This window comes from Apium graveolens, chromosome 1 (assembly GCF_009905375.1).
Source record: "Apium graveolens cultivar Ventura chromosome 1, ASM990537v1, whole genome shotgun sequence".
NCBI lineage: Eukaryota > Viridiplantae > Streptophyta > Magnoliopsida > Apiales > Apiaceae > Apium > Apium graveolens.
The window spans coordinates 109,625,542-109,648,585 of NC_133647.1; the positions used below are offsets into that span (position 1 = coordinate 109,625,542).

At 33.1% G+C, this 23,044-nt stretch overlaps 1 protein-coding gene and 1 long non-coding RNA gene across 3 annotated transcripts; both read right to left on the reverse strand.

Moving 5' to 3' along the window:
• Positions 1 to 11,228: 11,228 nt before the first annotated feature.
• Positions 11,229 to 11,717, reverse strand: LOC141698275 (zinc finger BED domain-containing protein DAYSLEEPER-like). Its single transcript, XM_074502974.1, has one exon. It carries the CDS (start codon positions 11,715 to 11,717, stop codon positions 11,229 to 11,231), a length of 489 nt encoding a protein of 162 aa, XP_074359075.1.
• Positions 11,718 to 11,803: 86 nt separating this feature from the next.
• Positions 11,804 to 13,372, reverse strand: LOC141720404 (uncharacterized). 2 transcript variants are annotated; one of them, XR_012574304.1, is made up of 3 exons: positions 13,216 to 13,372; positions 13,026 to 13,145; positions 11,804 to 12,277 (listed from the first exon to the last, which is right to left on the reverse strand). It is a non-coding gene; the product is annotated as an uncharacterized LOC141720404 (long non-coding RNA). The 2 variants fall into 2 exon arrangements; XR_012574305.1 differs by having other exon boundaries at positions 11,804 to 12,314.
• Positions 13,373 to 23,044: the final 9,672 nt, after the last annotated feature.

A 23,044-nucleotide genomic window follows, 5' to 3' on the forward strand; every position in this document is an offset into this window, starting at 1 on the left:
CGCCTTCTGAACAGGCTCCTTACAGTTCCTTGCCATATTTAAAATAAGTCAATTCCGGCTTCCCTGCTTCACTTGGGCATTCCGTCGAATAGTGACCTTCTTCATTGTACATAAAACAAAACACGTCTTCTTGTCTCAGATTCAAAAACCTCATCTCCAACTGGTCTTGTATATAATTTGGAAAATAATTCTCTAAAACATCTCCGTAAACTTCTCCCAAATTATAACTTTTCCTTCAAGCACTGCCTTTGATTATTTCTACTTATAACTTGCCTCAACCTAAAGGTAATAACTTGCATACTGCGCCTTTTCTCATCCTTAACTTCTGCTAACTCGAATGCTTTTCCATTTCTCTCAACCACGACTGAGCTTTAATTAGTTCTAGCGATCCTACAAATTATGGGGGATGCACGGACTGAAATTATTTGAAGTTTATGACTTTAGGGGCTACATGTTGTTGCAACAGTTGAACAAGTCGGTTCTTAATAGGAGAATCTTGGTTTAGTTTTTGGTCTTGGTTTTGAGTTTTCGATTGGTGATTTGGTGATGTGACCATACTTTACAATCCTAATTGAGAAATTATTTAGTAATACGATAGCATTGCATATATAACAATAAAGATTCTTTTCTAAACCATTTGTGGGTTTTAAGCTTTACCCACTTGCACATGCAATCCTATTACTACATAACTCACTCCTCAGTTATGGTCCTCACATGGTACATGATATGATTTACAAGGTGTTTAGAAACATGGTATGTAAAAGAGTTGATAAAGATTTCCAGGGTTTACAAGGAGACAGATTTATATAAGGCTATAATAGTGCATAATAAAGAAGTTTTGGTACAATAAGTTCGGGTATAAGGTACAATGATACAGCAGGATAAAATAGAGGAAAAACTGGAAAACATCCCCCTTCCTACCCTCAACTTTTAACTAGCCTCTACTGACTACAACCGTAGAAAACCAAATATAATACAACAACCTCGACAACTACTGCTCCACCAAAGGTCCTATATGGTCATTACCATCTAATCATCTAAGATCTCCCTCAAGAAAGACAACATCCAGCGAATGATCTTATGCACCCTCTGGGCCTCAGCATCTGCATCACTAGTAAACGGTCCCTCGTCTAATCTCCTCCGGGCAATCTGCTCCACCATCTGAATCCCGACTCTCCACTCATCCTCCATAACTCAAGTCCTCTGCATAGACTCTCAAGCTAGCCTATTCACCAAAGCTCCCAACTCAGGAATACGGGAGTAAACAAAATCTCGATCCTGGGCTAACTTGCCACCAACACTAACAGGCACAATCTTAGGCATCTCAGACTATGGCTCAAGGGCTGGGGTCTCTAACTCTGGCCTACAGGGTGATACCTGCATAGCAATCTCACTACTCTCAGATGGATCCTACTCCTGATCTGAACTCACATACACAAGCTCCCCTGAAGAGGGTGGAATAGAGCACACTGGGGTACTGGTCAAACTAATCTCTGAATTGGAATCACTACCACTAGTGGGGTTCTGAGAGAAAACACAAAACCGCAACCAAGATCCAGCGTTACGGTTAAATAAGACTTCCGACTGACTCACACCCTAACTCTAGTTGTTATTTTAACCTTTTCACTTTTCTTAGACTATACCTAATAGTCTAACTCAACTCTATATCAGTCGAACACTCTCGTAATATAATCTCCCAAATACACTTTATCCTAACTTGTCTCAGGGACTAGATCTTGTAGCTCTGATACCAACTTGTGATGCCCTCAATCTCATGGTTAGGAAATGAGGACCCACACACCATTAAACTAACAATACATAAGCATAAACCCCGATTAACTAATAACATGATCTAAACAGGATTAAGTTTGAGACAAGATTGCAACTACCAACCAGATAATATATATTACAACCCAAAATAATAATTAATTTACATCATCAATTCCGACTTGGAACCGACAGATAACCCATTATATCCTTATAACTTTCCAACTAAAGTGCTTTCCCACACATCCTGTACTACATGCTCTAGTATCTGGAAGCCTACGACATGGTAGGGGCCACCAGGTACGCTCTTACGAGCAGTGCGCCTAGGTCTGGCCATCTTCTCGCTCAACTGCCATGGTTAGAACAAAGAAAAATATATGAGCATAAAAAGCTCAGCAAGTAACTACATAGCAGTTCTATAAAGCAATAATAGTAACAATAGCTAAATCTGAGGCATTCTACTTTTAAATCTCTAGGTGGCAGATTTCTATCTTTGGCTATACCAAAGTTATGAAGAAAGGTTTGGGCTTTCAAGAATCAAGGATTAAGATATGGTGAAAGCCGACATTCATCGCAATTCAATAGTAGGAGAATCATATCATAAAGGCATAATAGCATCATGGACAAGATATATGGCATCATGGCATCGTGTTATAAATAGTTATATTTTATAAAACTGATGCCAGGGAAAAATTACAAGGATTCTAAACAATAGGATTTAAATTATCAGTCGAGGATCGGAGTTATGGGACTCTTATCAGAAATTGAATTATCTTCTCACAAGCGGGATGATCAATGATGAGTACCAGTGATTCAACAACTAAGGAAGAAAGTATTGAAAAAGAGTTATAACGATAATCTATAAAGGTAGGAGTGTCTGATATCAAGTGTAGTACATGGCGTACATCTAGTTACAAAGTTTGGATATGGAAATAAGCGATTGTTATCAAACAAAGGTAGTTCAAGGAATTCGAATTATAAGCAGTGGTCAATATAGGGAATTATTGAAGCAATACTAGAAATCAAGTTCTAGGTATACAAGGGAATTAATCAACAAGGAAAAGGTATTCAAGTTAATGAAGAATTCAAGTTAATCAAAATATTTCGCAAGGAAATTCATAAAGATTCTATTAGGATTTACGAGATCAGAGGGTGACAAAGGAAATAGGAAATGTAATAGGGTATGAATCAATCAAATTGTTATAAACGGGACGAACAGAATCTAATAATAAGTTATCACAAGAATCAATATTAGGGTTTCTCAGAAATCAAAAACAGGTTTATCATAAGTATTAAAAAGGATCACTAGTTTATCATGTCATTAGCAATATCAATTCATAAGACATGGCAGAGTTCCTTGCCTTAAATCATTTTCCTGCTTTACTGAAATTGAAACTGAACTACTGAAGCTGAAAACAACTCGACAACCGAACAACTATTCCTTCATTTTTAACTATAAAATTTGAATCAAAACAAATGGTACCAAGTCAAGAAATCAATATGCAACCACTTAACATGACATGCAACTAACCAAACATCTTTTAAACACCAAATCAATCTTACACAAACCATATAATTAGACTCTACAATCAAATTGATCAAACAACTTGAATTAACCCTTTTTAATACCATATACCATTCGGCTTTTTCAATAAAACACAAACAATTTATCAAATATCGATATGCAAGCTTCCATTTACAATTTAAACCTATTTTAATCCATTCCAAACAAGAACACTTCTTGAAATCATTTCTTTTAAATCAAAAACCGAACCAAAACATTATTTTTTGAACAAAATCTTAACATGCATAAATCCAATCATTTATTCCTTTAAAAACCAAATGAAATCCATGCTATTAATAATCAAAACTTAACTTATTCATACTTATCTACTCACATATCCAATATGAACCAAATTCTATTTCCTAATTAACAACAAAACAACTTGTAGAATCGACATGCAATCAATCAACTCAATATGCAATACTCTATATCATAAATCCAACTTAATTAAACCCATGATCTAATCATTTAACCCATTTTCTTTCCAAACCAAATAATATATAACTTGATTATACTTAAGATCTTACATGCATGCAAAGAAACCAACTCAAAAAAAAAGGTTTATATATATATATCATTAAAACCAATCGAACATTCAAACCTTTTTGCAAAACTCATTCATTCGAACCAAAAACCAAATCTTTGTACCAAAACCCTTTGTAAACTTTGAATCAAAATCAAAACCCACATTTTTAATAGCAAAAGTTGAACCTATCTGAAAAACAAACCTAGAACATCACATAATTTATGTACTATACTCTCTCTTAAGGTCATACACTAAGAAATTGTATTTTCTTAAATATAACCAAGAGATGTTGATGCAAAAGCTTTATAAAACACTTGCATGCAAAGAATATATGAATAGGGGATTGAAAATGATGAAGATCAATGGCAAGATCTTTAAATTCTAAGTAGATTTTGGTGTTGCATGTAGGAGAGAGAAAGAGAGCTCGGTGAGAGAGAGAAGAAGAGAGGGAGAGAGAGCCGAGAGAGAAGAAGGAGAGGGGAGAGATGAAAAATGAAGTGAATGAAGTGGTGGTAGAAATGACAAGCCTTTTGTGTGATTCTGCCATGTGCTTATATTAGTAGAATTGTAAATTTACCAACCTACCCTTCTGTCACTACTAGCACAAAATGCATGCAAGGATGATATGGTAATTTGGTTAAGTTGAAATCAGATAGTGGGGTGGTTAATGACACAACTACCCTTCTCTTATATTGTGAGTGGAAATGCATGTAAGGGCAATTAGGTAATCTAATAATTATTAATCTAATTAATTACAAAGAATACATTTTATAAATAAAACCATAAATCTATAAATTACAAGAGTGACATCATAAAATAGCTTAAAATTTTAGAAATTTAATAAAGTAAAATTCAAAATTTATAAATAAAAACAATTTTAAATACGATTTTTCTTAAAGAATTAAAATGCATTTGTAATCTATATAAATAGCAATTAATGCACTTCTTATTTCCTAAAATTTCAAATAATATCATAGAAGCATATAATCACACAATCATGCACCTTAACATATATTCATATATCACGTATCGTAATGAAATATACTTAATCATAAAATTTTCCTTTTTACTAATATTCATTCTTCGCGTAATCGGTCGCGTCCTGACTGACGGCCCGACGCTGAGCGTTTTCAACTATGCTTCACAATCATTCTCTTGATACCAGCTGACACGTCAAACTAGAATATAATATTTATTTAAATATTTTCAATCTCACATAATAACATATACTTCACATAATTACACTTTACTCTCATAATTAATTTACAAAAATTCTCAGTCATTACATGATTATTTTAATTTATCATAAAATTCAAATGACAAGAACTATTTACAAAATTGAAAAGGAAATGTTATGAATTTTGAGATTGACATTAGGGGTTAAATTATGTTTTCATTATAAAACCTATAAACAATTATGACCATGTCATTTCAATATTAATTAGTCATGTGTGAAAAAAATCTTGATTAATTAAGTATAAGTTGATTTTAAAATGGAAAGTCATATTTTTAATAGATAGTTAATATTAATTCATTTTTTAAAAAAACGATCTAGCCATAAAAATATCCGTTTCAAATTGAATTCATTATGTATCTGTAATATATTTTTTATATGTTATTTGCACTAATTTTATAATTTAAAATCATTTATTTGATTAAATATTTATTTTTAATTTAATATTTCAAAAACAATATAAAAATAAAAAAAATGTTTCCAAACTCAATACCTACCTTCACGTTGTAGGAATTGTGTTGTAATTTTACAAAACAAATTAAAAATAAAAGAACACGTAATTATATATTTATTGCCTACTAACTTAATAACAAATATTTTAAAGTAAATATATTTATTTGTTGTATACACATATAACCACCTTTTTATAAATCAAGTATCAATAGGTTTGTGTATTGGCTAGAGCAAAGTATTCAAAACATCACAACACGAGGCAACATGATAAATTTAAATGGGAGTGCAGCAGAATGACCTAGATCTCAACATTACTTACTCATTCAATGGTTTGACAATATATGATGAGACATAGGTATTACCGAAAAACATGTTTATTGTCTATTGTTATTTGAAATTATGAAATCTTGGTTCAATCTGAGACATGGGCTAGAAAGCATTTTCCCACTCCACGACATAGTTGCTTGAGGTACTTAGCCATTTAGCTGCTCAAAACTGATAATGTGCAACACTAAGCCCATCTTCATCCCATCAAATATCTTGTCCAGCCCTTTAGTGAAGACAATAGGGGTGAGCGCGGTGCGGGCAGTGCGGTTTTCTCCTCAAACTGCAAACCAAACCGCACATGCGGTTTGATCAAATTCCCAAACCGCACCCGTACCGCGTACCCTTAAAAACCGCATAAACCACTAAAAAAATATAAAACAGCTCTAAGTTTGTTTAATCCTTTTTGTATTTGAATGGACTGCAATTAATAAAATTGTTGTGTCAACAACAAATTGACAAATTCTAACTATATCAACATACAGAATGGATCACTGTACCATTTTGCAGATTAAGATTATTAATGCCTCTGTTTTCTAGGCATATTATTAATGCCTCTGTTACGATACATCAATATTCAACAGCATCAACAATATTAATACAAACTCTGCAAATAAACAGGATACCTTACCAAGATAGCTTCCTTAGATTAAGATTCTTGAGCTAATCAAGATCAACAACTTCCGATACGCCAGAGCCATCTATAAAAAAAGAGGAAAAATCAATTAAAAATTGTATACATCAGCTGATTTGTTTGGATTTTTTAACAATAATGAATTATTACCAGAAGCATAAGACTGATATGTGTCGATATCTTCGAGCACTGAGCCCATATCTAGTGGCAGCGAAGATGATCTTATCCAGTTCAGATAACAGATCAGTGCTTGTACCATGCCATGATTTAAAGAACTCTGAAACGAATCAAGCACCCTTCCTCCGGTACTGAAAGCTGATTCAGAAGCTACGGTGGAGACTTGAACAGCAAGAACATCACGAGCCATCTATATTAATACCCACTACAAGAAAAAAGGCTAAATTCGACCGGAAAAAATCGGTCGAATTTAGCTTAATTTGACTGCGCGCGGTCGAACTTAACTAAATTCGACCAATTTTGAATCGGTTATAATAAAGGGAGTCGAATTTAGTAGTTCAGTCGTATTTAACTAAATTCGACCGGCTAATTACGACCAGATGAATACAACCACTTAAATTCGACCGCCCAAATTCGACCTAAGACAGTCAAATTAAAATTTTCGCTTAAAATTTAAAAATCCCGCTCAAAAATTTGAATTTTCCGAAAAAATTTGAAAGAACCACCCAAAACTTAAATTCGACCTTATCCAGTCAAAAATAAGGATTCTAAATTTAACTAGCTTCTATTGAATTAATTAAAACAAGTTTTTAAAAAAATCTCACCGGAAATTGGAAAATTTCCAAAATCCGGTGAGTTTGCCAAGATTCCGAGCATATTCCAGTTACACAATTCAAGTCAGAACTTATTTCAAATAAGCCACAAATATAGAATACACATCCATCACAAACATTCAGAGGTGTGAAACTTAGAAATGACTTGTCCTTGCGGTATTAATTATGATATTAAATTATTGCAGCCGAGTAATAATACTAGGAGAATTGAATTACAGAATATCCCTGGCGGAGCATAACATTCGAGAACTAGTAGATAAAGAACACAGACGATGTAAAGAGCAACCACAGAAGCACAAACTGAGAGGACAACCACTAGTGTGACGGCATCTGGCCTCAAATTTATTAATCTCAATATGATAAAACAGTTCTCAGAGCCTCATAAGCATGTCCGTTGTGTGCATACCCGGACATAATTGAGTTCCAGGTGATCACATTCTTGTTTGAAATTGTCTTAAATAAATTATTAGCATCTTCCATCATATCGCATTTTGCATACATGCACACAAGAGCAATTGACACATTTACATCTTCCAAACCAAGCTTGAGTCCAAACCCATGCACCAACCTGCCAAACTTAGAATTGTCTGCTTGTCTATAAGCTGAAATCACAGAGGCTAGATTTACTGAATTAGGCGAGATGCCAACCCATTTCTTGTCTGTAAACAATTTCAACGCTTGTTCAGGGTGCTTGTTCTCATCCCTCATATAAGCCAATGCCATTAACCCATCAGCCATATCTTAAACAACAGTTCAACATTTTCTTCTCCCTCACCTTTCTCAACCTCATCCTATCCTACTCACACCTTATCCCCCTCACTTCCGAAACCCGAATACTCGAAACCAAACACATTAACCCTCTTCAGCTCCCTAATTTTCAACCCAACACTCTCAAAACACCCAAGAAACTCAAACTAAGCACTAATCTTTTGCATAAAGATCAAATCTTTACCATCAAATAGGCCTGATTTAACTAACCAAATATACTGTACAATAAAATAATAAACCCCTTCTCCTCCATAAGGAAGAACTGTCAAAATCAAGTCTGGGCTGAGTCAATTACCGAGTTACGCAGTGAGTTGACATCTTGAATGAACTTACCGAGTCGAAACGCTTTTTGACTAAGACCCGCACTAGATTCGAAAGATTTTAAATGTATTTTTTGGGTTGGGCTTAAAGGGAGTGAAGATGAAGAGAGGATGAGTTTGGTGGCGTATCTTGAGATTTTGGGGAGCTTGTCAAGGCCATATCTTGAATGGGAGAAAAATGGAAATCGTGACGAGGTGAATGGGTGTGGAGATGTGAGTGAAAAAAGGGATTGAGAGATGCAGGCGGCCATAACTAATACTAATAACTTCTGTTTGTGATGGTTTTATATAAAAATGATAAATAGCTAGGGTTTGTCTATCAATGGGCTGGGCCGGGGCTGGGCCTTTATTTAATTAAGCCTTATTAATTATAAATTCTTTAATTATTATGATCTATATCTTAATTTTTTTATAAATTATTTTAATATTATGATTTTGTTCTGGAACTAAAATCTTACAAAATTTAATTTTAACAATTCATTATTTTAAGAAAAAAAGAATAAAATCATTATTTTTTGAATTCATTTTAATATTTGTACGGTTGGATTTTTTAATATTTATTTTAAATGTAAGGAACATTCTAAGTTTAAAAACCCCTAAACTCGAATTTGTAAACGTAATTTAGATTTAATAATTTAAAATAATTGATTTTTAATGTGCACTCTTTTTTTAACAATTTTTACATCCGTACAGTTCCACTCAAAATAAATGCAATATAATCGAAAACTTAAACTATAGTTCATACCCTAAACCTTAATTTCATAACACATCAACATCAAACTACTATTACTCCAATATGTCAATTTCAAAATAGTTTTATTATTGAGTGACTAATGTATTTTGTGAAAATGTACCGAAAGTAGTATCTAGAATTTTGATAGTTGTTAATCTTTTAAAAAAAAATTGTCATCTATCCAACCGTACGAATGCCAATACATATATATTAGTGATCTAACCAAAGTTTCAGATCAAAATAATTTTATTTGGTTTGCCATTTTAAAAGTTAAAAATCAGTTTGACTAGTATAACTACCTATTTTTTAGTCCTGAATTGGTGTTTCGAATTTTTTAAAAATATTTTTCATCATTCCAACCGTATGAATATCAATAGATATATATATTTGTTACAACAAAAGCTTCATATCTAAATAATTTTATTTGGTTTGCCATTTTAACAGTCAAACATCAATTTGACTAGTACAACTACATAGTGTTTACTCCTGAATTGATGTTTCGATTTTTTCAAAAAATATTTTTCATCGATCTAACCGTATGGATGTCAATAAATAAATTTATTAGTGATATAACCAAGTTTTAGGTTAAAATAATTTTATTTGTTTTCCATTTTAAAAGTCAAAAGTCAGTTTGACTAGCAGAACTAATTAGTGTTTAGTCCTGAATTGGTGTTTCGATTTTTTTAAAAATATTTTTGATCGATTCAACCGTATGGATGTCAATAGATATATTTATTTGTGATACAATAAAAGTTTTGATCAAAATAATTTTATTTGGTTCGCCATTTTAAGAGTCAAACATCAATTTGACTAGTACAACTATATAATGTTTAGTCCTGAATTGGTGTTTTAATTTTTTTAAAAATATTTTTCATCGATCCAATAGTATGGATGTAAATAGATATATATATATATATATATATATTAGTGTTACAACAAAAGTTTCAGATCAAAATAATTTTATTTGATTTGCCATTTTAACAGTCAAACATCAATTTGACTAGTACAACTACATAGTGTCGAGTCCTGAATTGGTGTTTTGATTTTTTTAAAAATATTTTTCATCGATCCAACTATATGGATGTCAATAGATATATATATTAGTGTTGCAACAAAAGTTTCAGATCAAAATAATTTTATTTGGTTTGCCATTTTAACAGTCAAACATCAATTTGAATAGTACAACTACATAGTGTTTAGTCCTGAATTGGTGTTTCAATTTTTTTTTAAAAAAATTCATCGATCCAACCTTATGGATGTCAATAAATAAATATATTAGTGATATAACCAAAATTTCAGGTCAAAATAATTTTATTTAGTTTGTCATTTTAAAAGTCAAACATTAGTTTGACTAGTACAACTACATAGTGTTTAGTCGTGAATTGGTGTTTCGATTTTTTTTAAAAATATTTTTAGCGATCCAACTGTATGGATGTCAATAAATATATAGATTAGTGATATAACCAAAATTTCAGATGAAAATAATTTTATTTGGTTTGCCATTTTAAAAGTCAAGCATTAGTTTGACTAGTGCAACTAACTAACATCAATTTTATTTTTTTAACAAATAAAGAAATATTTTTTATTTTTTAACAATTTTATTTGGATAACTTTTATTTTCTCCCATATTCATAATTCCAAAATATTCACTAACATTTAAATAATTTTTTTTAGTAAAAATTAAAATTCACAAAAATTCTAAATACAACCGAATTTCATTGAAATATAACTTCGAAAAAGGCGGGAACTTTCTCTCACTTTTATTTTAAAATTTTTTAAAATTTCCCGCCAGTTTTAAATAAAAAATTTGACCGAAATCGGTTGAATTTAGGAGCCCCAAATAAATTAATTTGCGGGAAAATTCCCTCCAATTTTTATTGGGGCTAAATTCGACCAAAAATTTTTTTGATTGAATTTAGGGGCTAAATTCGAACGTTTTAATTTCGATTGTTTTAATTTCGACCATTTTCGGTTAAAATTAGTTGTAAATACGACCGTTTAAATACGACCATTTGAATTCGACCGAGGCCGGTCGAATTTAGCCATGTCTAAAGGATTCGACCGCTTGCGGTCGAATTTAACACCGGTCGAATTTAAATCAGTTGTATTTAGCCTTATTTTCTTGTAGTGACCGGATATTTAGTTGAACTCATTTTCCACCAAACTAAGATATCAAAATCCTTATTTTTTCTATCCTCATTATTCTCCATTAGATACCTATCGAGCTCATTTTTTGTATCCAAAGCCTCATCTTCATCACATTCCTTATCAAATTCAGATTCAAACAGATTAAAGGAATCGTCATCATCAAAATCAAGCATGGTGCCTTTTTCAAGATTAGTTGGTCCCCCTTGAGGAGTGACATCTTCAGAATTTTTTAACTTGATTTTATTAGAATAATGACTCATCAACTTTGACAAACACCCATTCAAGGAAGATACTATAGCATTAACATCATCGTCGCCATATAGCTTCCTCAAGCAGCAAGTTACAAATTTCAGTTTATACCTCGGATCCAGTACCACTGCTACATAAAGCAATATATTTTGCTTTTCAATAATGCCCCAGTACTTATCATATTTCAGTTTCATCTTTAAAGCCATATCCTTCAAATTTAATTTGTCACTTGAGCTCCACTTCAAAAGCTTTCCTCGTACAACAAACACTTCATGAAAATAAGAATTAGAAGTGACAAATAAAGATGCACTGAATTTAAGAGTAGCCTCATAAAATACTTTTAAAAATCTGCAGAAAAAGACACAATTTTCCCAATCTTTTGAACCTGGTGGCCCTATCAAACTCTTTCCATTCTTATCCTTGTCAACAAAAGATTGCATATATATCTCATCTTCCTCTTCTAATAGATTGAATCCATCAACAAATTTTAGTGCACTATCCAATATTAAATAAGTGGAATTCCACCTTGTTTGTACATCCAAGCAAACTATAGCTTTTTCCTCTTTTGGAAGTATTTTTCACACAACTTTTAAACCTTGCCAATCTAGAAGGAGAAGCTCTGACATACCTAATCGCATTACGAACAGCTGAAATAGAATTATCAATATCCTTTAGTCCATCATTTACAATTAAATTAAGGATATGAGTTGAACACCTCATGTGCAAAAATTCTCCATCGCAAATGGCTGTTTTCCAGATCTGCAACCTTTTCTTAATATGATTAACAGCCACACCATTAGAGGCTGCATTGTCAAGAGTAATTGTAAATACTTTATCAATACCACATTCTTTTAAACATGCCTCGATTGATTACCTATTGTCTCCCCTTTATGATTAGCAATTTGACAAAAAATCAGAATTCTCTTTTGCATTTTCCACTCATTATCAATAAAGTGTGATGTTAATACAAGATAACAAACATTTTGGATGGAAGTCCAAGTATCACTTGTTAAAGAAACTCTTTATGAATTTCTAACCACGCAGTCCCTTAATTTTGACTTCTAAGAATTATATAACTTCATAATATCTCTAGCAATTGTAAAATGTGAAGGAACAATAAATCGAGGACAAGCAACGCTACAAAATAACCTAAACCCCTCCTGCTCAACAAATCTGAAGGGCAATTCATCGATAACAATCATTTTAACACAAGCAGCCCTACAATTAGATTGACCAAACCCCACGGCAACCAAATTGCTAGCACCACCACCACTTTCAGATCCAAATTTACTTATTTTTTGAAAGCTCAAAAGTTTTTATTTTTTATCCTCCACTCTATATGGATATTTCGGACACTGATTTATCAAATGGTACCTAATGGTACTAGTACCATGTCTCCTAGTACCGGCCTTATAACTTTTATCACAGTAGATACAAATAGCTCTCACATTATCTGGGTCAGATTTATATATCATAAAATGGTCACAAACATCACTTGTTTTAGAAGAAGATACCTCTGGTTTTCGTTTTTCTGATGAAGGTGTATTCTCATTGGTTTTATTGGTCACTGGAGTCTCTCCAGTCTCATTAGTCAGTGGAGTATTGTCATGTTCTGAGCTTTGTTCAGTCTCCATCTAAAACAACAAGTCAGCAATTGATTAAAATCAAACAATTAAACAAATCTGACAATAAATTAGAAGTTACCTAAATTGGAATCAGGATGATTGCAGTTGCAGAAGCTTGCGGGATCAGAAGTGGAAGAAGGACAATTGGAATAAGAAGCTGAAGTGGAACTGGGAAGTGCGAAGTGGGAAGTTACCTAAGCTGAAGTGCTTGTGCGGCTACTCTAGTAGAGAAAATAATAAATAACCTAAATACCTAAATAAGTATTGGGCCGTAGGCGTAAATATTTAGTGGGCTGAACAAAAAGAAATATAGGTATATTACTATATTATATTATATATATATATGTATTTATCTATAACATATTATATATTGCGGTGCGGTGCGGTTTGAACCGCATTTCAAAAATTTAAAACCACAACCTGGAGAATTCTCATGTAACACAACCTTCATTTTGTGTTGTTGCAAGTGTATGAATAATAAATTAGTTATATTAGTGAACAAACTTGCTTTTATTTGTTAAAGGTGATGGACACATACAATTTTAAGATAATTAGTTTTACGTGAGTTAGCTCATGCAACAACTTCCTATAGGATCGACCCTTCACCATGAGCGAATGAACCAATATAAACTTTTTCAACCTCTTATAAATTAATGTTAAATCAAATTCATTTATAGATACACCAGAAAAATCTAAAGAACCTGATTTACACCACGTATAACTCTTAAGAGATCAAAGACTTCAACGTGGGAATACGCCAGCGTGGTAGTAAATGCGGCATGGACGATTAATACAATTATAGTCGAGGCTCGGCAGCGGTCCTTGTACTTATTGTTCTAGAATGGTCCTCACCAGGCAGATTCACGTCACCCACTGCTGCACACTCAAATTGCTTAATCTAAGATCGAACAATCACATCTATATTTTAGCTACATTCATCAAATTTGATTTTTCCATATTTTGTCATACATACATTAAGAACTAGACTAACCATATAGATCCATTTGTAATTTATTCATTTACGCTCATGCTATATATATATATATATGTGCAATGTAAAAGTTAACAAAAAATATAGAAATCTTACTTAGTGAATGGATGAAAAGAAGGAATCGAAGGGATTTGGAGCACTTTCTTCATTTTTATGGAACTTGCTGGAAATAGCCAGAAAAATATAATTGTTCAAATGCTGCCAAATAAGATCAAGGGGAACTATATGAAAAAATTAGTAATATAAATTTAATAATATATCTTCCTCATTTATTGTATACAAATATAACCACTTTTTTAGATTAAATATTAATACAAGATTGTGTATTGCATTTAGCTAGAGAAAATTATTCAAAACAACACATGATTAATATAAATTTCAGTGAAAGTGCTTCAGAATGGCGTAGATCTCAATATTACCAACTCATTCAATGGTTTGTTGATGAATAAAGAAACATATGAATTACAAAAAAAAACATGTTTATCATATATTTTTAGTTGAAATTATGAAGTCTTCGTTCAATTTGACACATAAGCTAGAAAGCATTTTCCCACCCCACCGCCTAGTTGTTTGAGGTATTTCATCTTCACGAATTGATGGTCCTGGCAAGCCATTTAGGTGCTCAAAAGTGATGATTTGCGCCACTAAGCCCATCTTCATCCCATCAAATATATCTCTTATGAGATCAAAGAGTACAACATGAGAATAAGATAAGGTGGTATTAGATGCGGCAAGGACGATGTTGGGTGGTGGTCCTTGTACTTATTCCTCTAAACAAGTCCACTCGAGGCAGAGTCACGTCGCATTCCACTACACACTCAAATTTCTTAGTATAAGATCGAATAATCTCATCATTATTCTAGCATGATTTATCAAATTTGATTTTTTCATAATTTTTCATATATACATTAAAACTAAACTAACCGTGTAGATCCACTTGCAATTTATGGATTTACTATATATACATGCATAGTAAAAGTTAACAAAAAACATAAAAATCTTACACAGTGGATGCATGAAGAGAAGGAACAGAAGGGATTTGCAGTATTTTCTTCATTGTTTATGAAACTTACACAAAATATCCAGAATACTATAATATAATTCCTACCAATGCATACCAAATAAGGTCAGGTACGATTATATAATAAATTTAGTAATTTAAATCAACAAATATGAAAATGAATTACTAGTGGTGTGCTTCGTAGGAGGTGAGGGGAGGATTTCATATCTATAAATTATCCTTTAAATGTATGATTTATATTATCAAGTGTTCGAAAATTTATAAAGATTTAAAAAGATAAATATTATAATATAAAATATATTCTTATGTGCACATCTAATCTTGAAAACCATGCTTCAACACCATGGATGTCATGTAAGAGAAGTCATATTCATATTCCCATCTACCTACATAAGTATATACAAGAAAAATGACATACTTTTGGTGGTTTTTTAAATTTTAAGGTTAGTTTAGCCCATAAAACTGGTAGAAAGGAAAATGAAGAAGCAAATAAATAAAAACTATTACCTTGACCTTGTTTAATAACATCAATTCATGGTAACACCCAAATATTATCCATCTTCCACCGATAAATTTTAAGAAATGTTGAACCTGACCATAACAAAATATTGTTCTACTCCCTATTTCAAGTTCATCTTATTTATAAGGTGGCGCTTACATTAGGGTTTTTCATACTTTCTTATACTCCCTTCGTCCCTCCCAATTGTTATCGTTTCTGGGAGAGTGTCCGACACGCATTTTAAGCTGAAGAGAAAGAATAGTTCTTTAACTTTTAAAAAAAAAATTATTTTTCTGAATAAAAGTTAAAACTTTCTGTTTTTATTCAGAAAAAGAAATATTTTAAAAAAAGTTATAGAACTGTACTTTCTATTCATCTTAAAATGTGTGTCGGACACTCTCCCAAAAACGATAACAATTGGGAGAGACGGAAGGAGTTTGAAGTATCAAACTTACCTCTATTTTTCACGTCCCATTATCATGGGTTGAAAACTATGGGCCAATATAGTTTCAATTTTTTTAAAAACAATTAGTATGGGTTTTATCTTATAAAGTTATAAAAAATTATTCTATTTATAAAAAATAGGAGTTTACAAAGCTTAATACACATGGAGTAAATAAATTTATTACGCTAATTTATATTATCTTGTAAATAAATACGAATCTAACGAATGGAGAAGTACAAGCAGAAATAAAGACAATTCTTTGGCAAGAAAACCAGGGGATCCAAAGCTTCATAGTCCGAGATTTCGTCAATAGGGCAACAGAAGCGTTAAACCCCCACCACACATAAAAACTCTTGCCTAATTAAGAAAGTCCATTCAAAATCACAACAGTACGTTTCTCGGTCTCATACAAATTAGATAGAATGGAGGGACAGAGGATCACAACACTTTGCACAAAAAAAACTAAGAATCTATTACTAGTAGTATATTGCAAGCTAGCTTATGTAATTTTCTAAATGGTCGCCCACTCCCACTAGTGACGAAGATAGGCGACCTTAAATTATTGGAAAAATAATTCTCCCAATTCCTTTTTCAGTAGAAAAATAAACAAATATCGCTCACATTGGGTGTCGCTCGCTCCATAAGCAATATAAAGCAAATATTTCTATCACATTATAGCAAAGGGATGTCGCTAGCCCCATGAGCAAAAAAAGCAAATATTTCTATCATATTAAAGCAAAAAACTAAGAGGTGTTGCTCCCCCAACAAGAAAAATAAAGAAAATATTTATATCACAAAAAAACAAAAGGGTGTAGCTCGCCCAAAAAGAAAAAATAAGCAAATATTTCTATCACATTAAAGAAAAGGGGTGTCGCTCGCTCCATAAGAAAAATAAAGCATATATTTCTATCACATAAAAGTAAAGGGGTGTCCCTCACTCCATAAGCAAAACAAAACAATATATCATATTAAAGCAAACGGGTGTCACGGTCCTTAGGAGGACAACGTAATACTTCTATCGGATTTAAACAAATAGACGTAGCTCATCCAAAATTCAGCAACATGCCATCAAAATAAAACAAAAAAAATGAGAAGAGGAGGACAATCTACTTTTAAAAGCAAAAGATTAATATTTAATATGCAGCCTCGATTACAAGTTGAATAACATGACTACGGTTTATGCATTCCCAGCCGTACACTTGGTGACTGGTTATATATAAACACAAAATAATTACATTGGAAATTTAAACCTAGGACATTATTATGCCTTAAACTCCTCCTCCGAGTCCTGAGCAACATCATCCACAACAGCGTATGCCTCGCATCCTCCAACATCAACAATTGGTTGAACATGGGCATCTATACCAACTGCTGCCTCTATCTACTTTTCCCTAGTATCCTCCACCATCTTTAAACTCTCGCTGCTAGCCATAACAGGAACCACATCCACCTCTAATACATCTTTAACATCGGCACCCACAACAAGCTCACCACCCTGGACACCCCCCATCTCGTCGACATTATCAGTAACGCTTTCCATATTGACATCTTTGCCAATTTTACCACCTTGGGCACCCTCCTTTTCATCACCAACACCTATAACATTAAGATCGCAAAAACCAAATCACCGCCACCAGCTTCAAAATCTTCAGCAACATCCCCAATCTCTTCGTAGTATCTATTCCCCTACTAGGGGAAACACTACCATCTCGGCCCCCAACATCATCATCGACAATCGCATTTATAGCCACACCACCGCTAATAGAAATAACAATATTCTCCATCAATTTTACGTAGTTATTTTTTTTCAATTTGGCCTCTTTCTTCATCTTTCTAGCTTCCCTTAACTTCCTCTTCACTCTCTAATGAAGCGCCTTGCGCATCGCGCCTCTCAAATATATGTTTATTTTCTAGCGTCTTAACCAAATTATCAATTTTTTTTTACATTTTTGACTTTCCTTCCATGAGTGCACTAAATCAGCAAATCTACCAACCAACTCTTGAGCAGCTATAATTTTGGCTGCATCTCTTCACCTATCTTCCACACCTGTTCGGCCTCAGCTGCCGCCATTTCTACGCCAATGGCCAGGTAATCCCTTTTCTGCTTCATAACATTCAATTCATCCAATAAATGACATTTCTCTTCAAAATATTTTTTGTTATCATCCTCCACACTCCTCAACGGCTCAACAATGTTCCATTTAAATTGCTCTTGGAAAGCAAGCTCACTTCATAAAGTTTTATTCTCCTATCATAAAACTTAGCCTTTGGCGCACGGGGTAGCATCCTGACACTGCATCTGCAAGCAAACAATAAAAAAGGCAATTTAGAAAGTACAAGGGGTATAAGCATGCCCACACAAGTGATCTATATTTAACTTAGGATGACATCTCTGTAAATAATGCGTCATCTTCGGCCAATTATAGTTATTCAACTTCCTATTCATCAAGGGTCATATAATCGACAGTAAAAGAACCAGGGCCCCACTTGAACAAAAACTCTCCCCCACTACCTCACCACCCTTATCTGGGACATCTGTCTCCATCACCACATGACTAATCTTCCTACCACCAACAATGTTAGCCCTGTCTCCGGTGTGATCACTGTCGTTGGCCTCACTGTCGTTGTAACTCTTTTAATCATTAAAATTCTTATTATTCTCTTCATTTTCACTTCTATCATCACTTTCCTAATTAATTACACTCAGCCTCTTCCTCCTTGCCATCTTACCACTAGCACCGACATTCTCCTTAACAGAAGGAGCAAACAAGCCACCAACATAAACCAATGTCTCCCAAACTTCATTTAACGTACCGAACGGCACATCTTCTTCATCGATCAAGCGAGACTTCACAATCTTTGTCTTCACAGGCCCAACAAGTTTAACACGCAAATAGCCCTGCAGTATCTTTTATGCTAGCAGTGATATACCAAAGACTAGTCTATATCGTGTTCGGAGATATTTGAGCAAGCGGACAACCCCTCTGATGTCTACAATAGTAAATAATGGTGGCTATCAACCACACACACACAGTTATAAAAATGGTATCAAACCACCTGCGCGGCTATGCCTATCATCCATCAATGCAGGCCTCGTAACTCTAAATAGTTCCATTCCGCCATCTCTATGTAGCGACTTACATAGAACTCACACTCATCCATACACATAATCACAAGAGACACTCACACCTACCTAGTAAGTGACAAAAGAAACACCAGATGGATCTACTGTGAAGATTAGCAAATCACACTTGAAATCATAGGCAAGCAACACCTAGGAAAAATGACAAATTACATCTCTAAATAGTCCTATCTAAACAAACCCTAGAAATATAAATGAAAAAAATTAAAAACCAAATTATTAGTCTGAAACCTATACATACACACATGATACACCAACCAGAGAACAGAACACTACCTCCACCAAATCAGAAAATGGAAACTATTTTTCGTTCACAACCGCCACGATCGACTATTACATAAAAATAAGGCAACAAACATCAAACACCCACCATTAAGCATAGACAAGTACTAAAAACCCAAATAAAAAAACTAAAAACGAACCTTTAATACTTACCAAAAACAAAAGCAAGTACATTTGGAACCAAAAACACAAATATACATGCAAAAAACGAGAATATGCACAGTAACCTAGGGATCACAAATTTACAAGATCGAAAACCCCGATGACAACGTATTAACTCTTCATATTTTAAAAAATGGCAAGGCACAAAGTTAGCATATCTCTTTTTCGGAGAACCGAAAAATAAAAGATAACATACATTGCAAAGAACAGTATGTGGCAAACACAATCAACTTCACCTTTTATACTACAAACCCATGACCCCGCGGGTTTTAAGAGCAAAGCCAGGTAGCGGTCAGAAATGGGCGCGTGCATCTAGTTGCTAAAAAACTTAACTTCTGTTGACCCCTACCCTTTTTAAATCCTATTTTTTAGATCGGACTTTTTAGTGTGTGCCCAAGGTTATACACTAATAAGTTAGGTGGAAAAATTTGATTGGCTCATTCTCATTAGTAATGATGGACCCCCTGCATACACAAAAATCCCCACAAATCACAATAAACCACATCATCAAAAGTGTATGAAATTTAGTGTATAGAGTGTGCCCATAAGCACACACTAGACAAACCCTTTTTAGATTACGACCATTTTTTCCAATAAAGTATTACCTAGGATTTTTCACTTTTTACCATCCTAAGAAAGCCAAAGATCATGCAACAACAAATCAAATCAATACTCCCTCTCTCCCTCCCATCTGTTTACACTTTCTTTTTGAATTGTTCCTTCCAATTGTTTATATTTCAAAATTTTCTAAAAATAGTAAAAATTTTATAATTTTAAAAATAAATACATCCACTACTTCTCTCCATTATACCCACATTATACATATAATATTAATCGACCCCACTACTTTACTCAATTTTTAAATTTTCCTCCACTATTTTATCATTTTTCTTAAACTCTGTGCCCAACCCAAAAGTAAATATTTGGGAGGGATGGAGGGAGTACTATTTTTTTATGAAAAATAGCACAACATGAATTTATAAGATATTATTTGCATTAATCAATATTTATTTCAATAAAAGAAACAAAGTGTTTCTACCTCAAATGTGATAGGGGCACATCAAATTCTTCCAATTATTTTGAAGTCCGTATCAGTGTTTCAGCCGGCAACACTGGGGCACAACAAATTCTTCAAAAAATTTCCCATGTCCCATAGAGTATTATCACCTCCACACTCGGGGTACATCAAATTCTTCAATTTTTTTTAAGTCCCTCTTAATACTGTTGCCGTCAACACTATTGACACATCAAATTGTTTAAATTTTTCCTAAGTATCTCGTAATTTTTTCGCTGTCAACAACGGGGCACATAAAATTCATCAAATTTTTCTAAGTCCCTCTTAGTGTTGTCACCGTCAACATTAGGGGGCATACTAAGTCTCGCTTAGTGTTGTCATCATCATTATTGAGGGCATACTGGACTCTCAATTTTTTTCTAAATCCCGCTTGGGCACATTGAAATTCTTCAAATTTTTTGTAATTCTTGAACTATTGATATGGCCAAACTTTGAGAGTCTAAAACTTTTCTAACTAAAATTTTAACCTCGTGCACTGTTGTCAATGTCAGCACTTGGGGGCATACCATACTACCATATATGAAATAATAAAGGACAACAAGAGGAAATTAGAAAAAATACGTATAAACTCAAAAAGACTCTCTAGTTATTTTAAGTCCCATATAATATAAAAATAACAATTATAAACTATAATCTATAAACTAGGTCCATCACAAAAGGGTTCCCGTATATGCCGCCCAAATCCTGATCTCACCCAACATGCCTCCAAACTCGTTCACAACGACACCATACTCTTAAACCTTTATGTGTAACTCGGTATTAGCAGCAAAAAAACTTCTCTAAGATCTCCAAAACCTTCTTCACCATTTCGTCCAACTCTTTGACCCATTTTTTAATCTTCTGGACACGCTCCTCTTGAGTAGCCATAGTTGCACGAAGCAGCAAAACTGAAAAGGATAACGAATCAGATAATAAGGAACAGAAAATAAGGAACGAAAAGAAGAATATCAAGAATAAAAATTAAAACCCTCTACTTTTCAAGAAGATGAAATTATAGTGCAAAAAAGAAGAGCAAAGGAAGAGATGGAAAATCATGAAAATAATTAATATCTCAAAGCTCCTTCTATAGGCATGAAATAGAAAGAAGAGGCCAAAAGTCTCGGCCTTTCTGAATTTCCAGAGGTGTCTAAAACGCTTCCCAAAATTTTTTAGGAGTTTTCAATATTCTTGAAATATTCAATAATATCCTCTTTTATTCCCGCAAAACTTTCAAAAAAAAACCAACCTCTCCCAAACAATTCCCTAAACATATATACATACAAATATATACATGAAAACACACTAAACAACAGCCCAAAAGACAAACATAAATATATTGTAATATCAACTTTATTGTTCCAAGATATAGTTCAACCTCATAGGCGAGGAATTACACTAAATTATCTGAAAAATAAAAATAAGACAACGCTTTCTAAGTCGCAGTCTCCGTCTGTCCGGTTCTGCCTCCGCCCTTTTTCGTCCTCTCTTCACCTTTTTTTCTTTTTTGCCTCCTCTGTGTTAGGTATACTAGTTACATACGGGGGGCAAAATGTATGTTAATAATTTTTTAACAATTTAAAGCAGCGGAGAATGACTTAAATAATCAAACAAATATAATTTGGGTTAAATAAAAATATAAATCCATAAATTATAAAAATTATATCATAAAATAGTTTGGAATTTTAGAAATTTTATGAGATTACTTTTATAATTATAAAGAAATTATATTTTTGAAAAGTAATTCTCATCAACTAATAATATTTTTAAAATCATACTAAAAAATTTCAAATAAAATACTTGGTGTATCGATTTATAATATTTTGCTACACTTGGTCACAGAAACATGTAATTGACACATATTCATGCAAGGTTATAATAATTACACACAAATATCTAAATACAACTCAATTATGAATAATTAAATACCGATTGTAACAGTTTTATTTCGAGAAACCGAAGGAGTGACTTCATCACAACCACCGACTAAACCCTTAGCATTAGCTCTCGATTTCTTCCTCATCGCAAGGTGCAAACCAATCGTTGCTATGGTGCAGAAAGTGTATTTGTTGTATACTAGAGAGATCCCCCTAGATCAAATTGAGGTATAAGGGTGGAAACTGAAGACACTAGTCGTGACTATTTGTTTTAAGGTTCTTTTTTAAAATTGTAAAGGGAGTATTTTTAGGATAAATACTAAATAAACTTGAAATATTTCTAAAATAACTCATTTAGATAACCAAACAAAAATAAAACCAATCTACTAAGAGGCTTACTATATGGACACATTTAAATAGTTACTAGATAAATTAAAA

Coding starts and splice junctions, on each gene's coding strand:
- LOC141698275 (XM_074502974.1), bottom strand. CDS start 11,717: ATGGCTTTAAAGATGAAACTGAAATATGATAAGTACTGGGGCATTATT.